This window comes from Austrofundulus limnaeus, unplaced genomic scaffold, assembly GCF_001266775.1.
Source record: "Austrofundulus limnaeus strain Quisiro unplaced genomic scaffold, Austrofundulus_limnaeus-1.0 Scaffold99, whole genome shotgun sequence".
NCBI classification, from domain to species: Eukaryota; Metazoa; Chordata; class Actinopteri; order Cyprinodontiformes; family Rivulidae; genus Austrofundulus; species Austrofundulus limnaeus.
The window spans coordinates 910,522-918,407 of NW_013952501.1; the positions used below are offsets into that span (position 1 = coordinate 910,522).

The following is a 7,886-nucleotide window of genomic DNA, read 5'->3' on the forward strand; positions in this document are numbered from 1 at the left end:
CCTAGGCTGCATTTTTGAGCGCAGATCCACTGAGAAACCTGCTGTTTCAGCAACATTTAATTTAAAAACTGTACTTTTGAGGTGAAACAAATGTTTATATTTAATTTAAATAAATTACAAGTTAAAAAGGGCATGGAAATTTCTCTTTTTTTATTGAAAAAACATCGAACCATGAGACTAAAGTATTGAACCGAACCGAATCGTGAATTTTCTGTATCGTTGCACCCCTAGTACATACTGTATATATATACATACATACATAAAATCTTGTTTATGTAGCACTAAATTTGATGATGTTGACATTTGGGAGTTGGGGGGTGAAGTGAACATCTCAAGTATCATTTTTGAAACATTGCTAATTTACTGTGATCCTGCTGTAAAGTGTGCTGCTACTCTACATCCATTTAAATGGCAAAATCCAGTTTTTCCCAGATTTTATTTTGGTGAAACCAGACGCGATGATCACGTTACCTGTTGTAGTCAGTTTTAACTCCTCATTTCAGATCAACAGATCTTTATTGTACATGTTTTATGTATATGTGTCTTCAGAGAGCGTACTTAGCTTTGCTACTTCCTCTTTCTTGTCTGTCTACACTGTGGCTGTCAGTGATCCCAGGGGGAGGTGTGTGTGTGTGTTTGTTTCTATGTGCATGTGTTTGTGCCTGCGTGTGTCTCCTGGTGTATCATTAGAAACCAGCCACAGTAGCACAGCTGTCCCTCCTCAACATTAGTAATTTGTTTTTAATGAGAATCACCAGTGACCCACGACTAATTCATTCATTCCCTTCCACTCCGCCTTCCACGCAGCTTTTGTGTTTCAATCCTGGAACACTATTCACGCTCTCCCTTCTTTCCTAACGCTTTTACGCCCAGCAGCGGTGGTCGTGGTCAGCGTTCAGGTACACCGGTGCAAAAATACAGGGGAGACGCACAAGCAGCACAGAAGAACAGAGTAACAATAAACAAAAACAATATTGCTTGTATGTTGTTGTCTCTGTGTATTCCCAGTCACTTGATATGTGAAACACACACATCTGTGGGCTGACACACACACACCGTGTCTCAGTGGACATGTAGGAACAACACGTCTAAAGATGGGTAACCCTGTCGCCCTGTCCCACTGCGCTCACGCCGTCCTGTCCTCAGGTTTGACAGGATATTTGAGTGTGTGTTTGGGTTTGCTGCGTGCGGCTGTTTGTGTGTGTGTTTGTTTTTGACAGTGTCTGCGTTTGCGACCTTGACACGGAGCTACACGAGGGAGACCCTCCGAGCCTTCTTTCCACTCCTCTCGCCCCCTCCGCCTCTCGTCTTCTAAGCAGGCTGACACACTGCCGTCACTGCGGCGATGACAAGGGAGAGGATGTTGGCGCCCAGGGGTGCTGCAGGAGACCGCATCTCGACCCCACCTGACAGACGCAGCTGAACGTACACATTGGCGCGCTCGAAGAAAACTCGCACAAACAAAAACACACAAGTTGTGTCAGCGTTTGAGTTTCTCTCTGATTTTTTTAGCTCTTTTTGTTTTACTAGACCTGGTAAAAAAAAGATTACCTCCAAACTTTGCTTATGTGTCTTGTTCTATCTCCGCACTTCTCGGCCAAATTATCCCCCTTTTTGTTCACTCTGTCTAATATCATACCTTCATTAAGCAAGCAACTCTCTTCCCCTTCCCTCTCTGTCTCTCTGTCTCCCTCTCTCTTTTGCAGCAGGGGGGCTGACACTCAGAGGGGGTGTTGGAGAGCAGTGAGGCAGAACCGACAGAACGAGAGGCAGGGAAGAGGAATGGGTTGGTGGGGGGGTGGGAGGGAGGGGGCATCAGGGTCTGTGACTGTCAGCTATGGGAGAGGGATCCCCTGGGAGGTATGGGTGGTTCAGGAGAAAATGGAAAGAAAGAGCAAAAAGACTGAAAGTAAGGATAGAAAGAAAGAGAGAAAAAGTGGTGGCGGAGGGGAAAAAATAAAGGAGAATGTTGTTTTGATGTGAAGGGTGATGGGTGGGCTGTAGGCAGGTGGGCCAGAGGAGAAGAGAGAGAAAAATAAAGAGTAGAGAGTGGAAGGAGGAGAAGACGTGAGGAAGAGTAGACCCCAGACAGTGAGAAGTAAATGAGGGAGAAAAGCTACCTTATCATCCACTGTACTGTGCTCTCCAGTTCATTCAATATCAGCTAGTCAGCAATATGCTGGAAACCAGGGGCGGGGTAAATATGGGCGAAAAACAAAACAAAACCAAATAAAGGGGTCAGCATTTCTTCAAAGGAATGCACGTAACCCACCGCCTCACCTGCCAGAGTTTTAAACTAAGATCATGTTGTGATGAGAAGAGACAGATTTATATTTGTTTCAGACAAATCTTAACAACAATATGAAGCAAAGTGTCATGCAAAACTGTGTTGTGTTAGTGATCAGATTATGTGTTGTGAATTTTATCAACGACCACATCCAGTTCTAGAGTTTCAATGATTTGTGTTCAGTTATCCATGGCAGCCAGCTTGAATTGGACTAACTCCAGAGTTATCAGTTGTAGAAGTTGACTGAAAAACAAACACCATACATGACTTCGTATATTTCACATATTTTCTAAGAGATGCTAAACATGCTCTGTTTTATGTGATGTGCTTTCCTTCAGGGGGAGATTTTTCTGGAAGTCCGTATTCCCACCCACAGTATTCTACGTACAACGAGTCATGGAGATTTCCAAACCCGAGCCTATTAGGTTGGTGCATCATGTCTGATCAGGAACTATTACAGTTCTTTTCATTGTTCCTGACTCATCAGTTTCTACCAATCTAATGATGTCGTACATTTATCAATCAATCTTTCTTTGCATTATTTTTCATCCTGCACTGTACCACCTACCTGAGTGTGTTTCTTTCTTTGAAGAAATACTTTTAAAACATTTGTTTTTGAGTTTAAAAGCACTTGAAGAAAGAACAAAGCAAATATCCTAACTTTTTTTGTGAATGACTTGAATAGATAAGCCCAAAAGCTAAAATCAGCTAAATAAAAGCTACAAGCTAAGACCAGCAAAACATTAGCTTCCAGCTGCCTTGCATGGCAAAGTTTAAAAACAAAGATGCAATGAGATCTGTTAACACTCGGAGTACTGTATGTGTTGATGATGACTCTCAGCTTCCAACACAATTAATTTTAGCTCAACATCTGTTGGTTTTTATGTTTGATAATACTGAGTTGGCTCCAAAGCCATGGAAGCACATTCTATGATTGCTTTCATTAGTTTTCATAGTTTCATTTAAACTGTCCAGTGATTCATCATTGAATAGTTTTCTAACAGGCAGATAGTGAAAGTGTATTAGGTCAATAGATGAGACGGATCCAGCTGTGATTACCTATTTAAGGGAACCCTTTCCATTCCTCTCCTCACCTCTTCATGTCCCTCCTCCATCCCTCTGTCCCCAGTGTTTCAACAGGATTATGGGTCTCTGCTGGGGACGGAGATCGGCTGCTCGTCCAGTCTCTTCACCAGCCAGGCAGGACAGATGCAAGGTATGTGGAGAGAGCGAGAAATACAGTATAAAAAGAAAAGAATAAATGAGTGGACACGAAGATGGTGAAAAATGGCGGAGGAGGAAGCAGTTTAGCCTGATCGTGAGTTTGACGACAGAGTGCACACCGAAAGGTATTGAGAAGAAAAACACAGGGGAGGGCGGAGGAACAGAAGAGAAACGAAAAACAGAGGGGGGTTTTAAAAAAATGAAGCTAAAGGGAGAGAAGTAGGGTGAGGGGTTTTGAAGTCCTGAGTGAGACTAAAGAGTTTGTCAGGTTGTCTTAATGCCTCACTTCCCCAAAGAGACTCCTGAGATTACCTGGACTGTGGACAGACATAACCTGTCAGCAAACAGCTTGTCAGAGTGATGGAAGAGGCAGAGACAGGTGTGGGTGTCTGCTTGTTTTTTCTTTCTCCTGTGTGTATTAAGGTGTGAGAGTGTGAAGTTTTGTGCGTCTTTGGGGTTACCGTATTGAATTGACCTCCCCTCAGGAGAGAGAATAGACTCAGGGGATCAGTAGTGGTAGAGCTGTACTCAGGGTGTCAACTTAGACTGTCACTTAGATGGTGTGTGTGTGTGTTTGTGTGTGTGTGTGTGTGTGAGGGCAAAAAAGAGAAAAAGTGCCACACAGAGCAGACTGAGTCTATTCGACTGGTTGTACATGAAAGGGAGTCTATTTTTTTTTCTGCCATTAGCTTCATCAGCTTCTGTTATCTCACACTGCCTTTCATTCCTGTCATCCACAGTTAAATGTTATCTGAGCAGAAAATTGAAGCTGCTCATTTCACACTTACGCTGTATTTTAAAGGAGAATTCAGATTTATTACAACCTGAGTCGTATTTTTGTCATTTGAGCCATCATTTCTATCTGTAATAGAAATAATCCTCTCCAGGGTAATGACTGAGATCTGCTGGCGTGATGACATTGGGACAAAAAAAAAAAAAAAAGAAAGAAAGAAAGAAAGAAATGACCAGAAGGTTAAATAAGTTTCAATAGATTTTTGGGAAGCGAGTGAACAGTGTTTGTTTAATACTTACAGAACTCAGTTTTTTAAGTTTTAGTGTTTTGAATCTGCCAATTAATATATTTGAGTAGAAAGATCGAATTAAGTTGTGTGTTATTTCCTTTTATTCTGGTGAAATCTAAACACCTTTCTCCAAAATCTCCCAAAAGCTTAGATTCAGAGTTACGTACATTAAGGGCAATTTACAGGCCAATTTAAGGAAAAAAGTAATGGTTTTGTGTATTTCTTGGATGCAGTTTTAGATTTATGACACTAGATGTCACAGTTTCTTTCATACTGAACAAATAAAAGTTGGTAAATGCAAAAAACCGCTTTAAAAGAAGACTTCAGGTGACAGACATATCAATTTTAAAGAACATTGCTCTGAGTTTGTAGATGTTGGCAGCAAAAACATTTGAATCAATCTGATGTTATGCATCAGAAAAGGAGTTTTTATTACTGTTTTTTAGTTTTGTTTTTAATTTACATTTTATACAGCCTTCAAACTTTTTCTGAAATGAAAACGCTTTTATTTATTTTTGTTTCAACCGTTGGAAAAAAAATGTGTTTCTTGCACAGGGTCACCATATTATTACAGTGCGACATCGCGGGGGGCAGGCCCTGCTGCCACTGCCACAGCCTCGGCCTACGATCGCCACTGACCCGTCCACCCGAGAGGAGAGGAGGATGAAGAGCGGGAGATGAGGGAAGAAAGATAGCACCAGCACCGATCAGTTAAACCTTGCATTTTCGCACTCTCCAACATTTCAAAACTTGACGTCAGTGAAGTTTGCTTCTTTTTTTTTTTTTTTTACTAACTCTGAAACCAACACATACACATATGTCAACAAACTCCTTGGCTTCATTCCAATCCGGTCTGAGCAGATTACTATGAAGATAAAAAAAATCATTTAACAGGTCCATTTTATGAAATTTAGGCTGTGTTGTATTGTACTAAGACTGAATCTTATTTTAAAATGTCTTTAAAAAAAACCCAAAAGGTCAACAATCTTCAGAGTAAAATCTTGTGCTTTCAGACTGGGGATATTTTTGAGCTGATCAAAGCAAAATCACTTTCCAGATGTTATTTTTAAGACTTGATATCAATCAGTTTTCTATACCATCCTACACTGGAGTGAAGACAATCCAATCCTTAGAAATCTGAATGACCAAAACCCCCTCATGTCTTTTATTTTCTCTGCTGTGGATTCAACACACCTAATCTGTGATCACAATGGGTAAAAAATTGTGTCATTTTTTACAAATGTTCACTAAGCCCCATCCTGATGTCACTTTGTTTATTACAAACTTAAACGGCCAAATCAGTGAATGTTAAGGAGCTACATTTGCATTATTCAAAGATGCTTATTTTACAATTTCCTACACAATTAAATAAATAAAAAAACAGCTCATAAATGACAGAACAAAACAAAAACATAAAGCTTATGGTGTACCACAGCGTTTCTGGGGATTGAGCTGATTTTCTGGCAAACCAGCAAACTTGTGGACTTAACCCTTCTGCCAGCTATAGTTCATGCAAATGATAAAACATGGTGGATGAATAGATGTAAAGAACTTTTGCCCAGGAGATTTTGGTTCGTGTCACATCTGAAAGTAAAAGTCAGCACTGACCAAACTTTACGTTTATAGCTGGAGTTTGCTAAGCTTTAAGGACACAACCTGCTCATTGTGTAGCATAATCCACAACTAGACAGTTCTGGTTCAGGGGTGGGGTTTAGTGAACTTAGTTTTAGTGGTTGGAGTCAATTACAAGTGTTATTTTTTCCACAAATATTAAAACCTTTCTTACAACATGAATTTAACTGAGCGAAATGGATAACCAAGCCAAAGAGGGCAACACAACAAACTGCTTTGGTGATTTGGTGATGCAGTGAAGTTATTCAACTAAACAGAAAATCACATAACCTCTACTAATCTCAGCCCTTATGTGGAGTTGGTTGTGTCTTATTTTATGGTTCTTTTTGTCAGTCTCTGTACTTAGCTCTAATAACTCATCCATTTATCACATTGTGTTGAAGTGGTGTGAATACCAACAAAACAGAAAAACAATACTTTTTACTAAAGCACAGCCTAAACCATCAGACCAAAAACTGTATTTCACCAGGTTGGGTCACTGGACAGGAAGGTGCTATCCTGCTTCCCCAGCAAAGATTTAAAAGTCCTGATTAAGAGCTATTTATAATGGAGGAGACACAGAGTAATATATTGAAAAGGTTTTTTTTCTGTGCTGCACTCCTAGATGAGAGTAAATGCCTGTAATGATTTCTAATAGTGTCATGCTGTTGTGCTAGAATAGTGGTGATATGATGGTGACGATGATGATGATGATGATGCAGTGAAACATGAAAAGCTAACAAGTCTTTGTTTATAAATGCATTTTTCCTGTTTCTAGTTGACACCCAACACAGGTGCTACTAAATGGAGAGGAGTGGCAGTGTTTTGTTAGTTTCTCACAATATTTCTGTTTCTCTCTTTAAACCCTCCAAAGATGGCTCCCCCTAGTGGATCGGCTGACAAAAGCACAAAGAGACTCAATCATTGTTTTAAAAGCGCCAATTTTGACTTAATTCAGAACAACAAAGTTATTTTTCTTTCCCCTTTTCTGAGAGTTTGTTTTTTTGTGTTTGTGCTGTTTGACATGAAATATTTCCTATAAATCATTGATTTCTTTTGAAAAAGAAAAAAAAGTTCAGTGTGTGAATGTTTTTTCCTGTGTTTTTTGGGTCCCCTTACGTCAGTTCTGCGCTGTGACAATGCTTGACACCAGGGTTGAGGCCTTACTCATCAAAATAAAACAATTTTTTTTCTGTCAGCACTGATCTAAAATCAGTCTTTTTCCCCCTCAAAAGTCAGAGAGCCAATTGGGCTGATCTGACAAAACTTTGAAGTCAGTGAAAGAAAACTCGTGTCTGTTTTGAGGTTTAGTGTTTTACCTGCAAACTCACTGGAGGCACCAAATCGCCAATGTGAAAAACAAAACAGAGATGCTCTAATTATGAACACGGATGAAGGAAAAAAAAACTGTTTCTTGATCCAAGTTGCTTTTGTATTTCTTTATTTGATAATAATAGAGTTGATCCTTTAACCTTAAAAGTTGTGCATCAGCAACTCTAAAGAAGACGATTCCTGTGATGGCCCACACGCTGAGCCTTTCCTTCTTTCTGCCTTTTTCTTTCAACTCTTCAAAGGCATTAATGAACCTGAATCACACCAGCTGAAAACGAGGACAGTGCCTTTAGTTTTATACGTCGACACCCCCACCCCCCGCCCCACCCGGACTGACCATGAGTCACTAAAACTATAATCAGAAAAAGGGCCCAAAATTGAGTGATAAGCCACTAGAGCTGCGCATCATA

General features: G+C 40.2%; 1 protein-coding gene across 1 annotated transcript in view; it reads left to right on the forward strand.

Annotated features, from left to right (window-relative positions):
- The window catches only part of pax5 (paired box 5), a gene marked incomplete in the record, with an annotated part of 43,898 nt that extends 36,681 nt beyond the window's left edge, over positions 1-7,217 (forward strand). The window contains 3 exon segments of the mRNA XM_014013266.1: positions 2,626-2,712; positions 3,417-3,503; positions 5,089-7,217. Coding sequence (XP_013868720.1) covers positions 2,626-2,712; positions 3,417-3,503; positions 5,089-5,171 — 257 coding nt within the window.
- Positions 7,218-7,886: the final 669 nt, after the last annotated feature.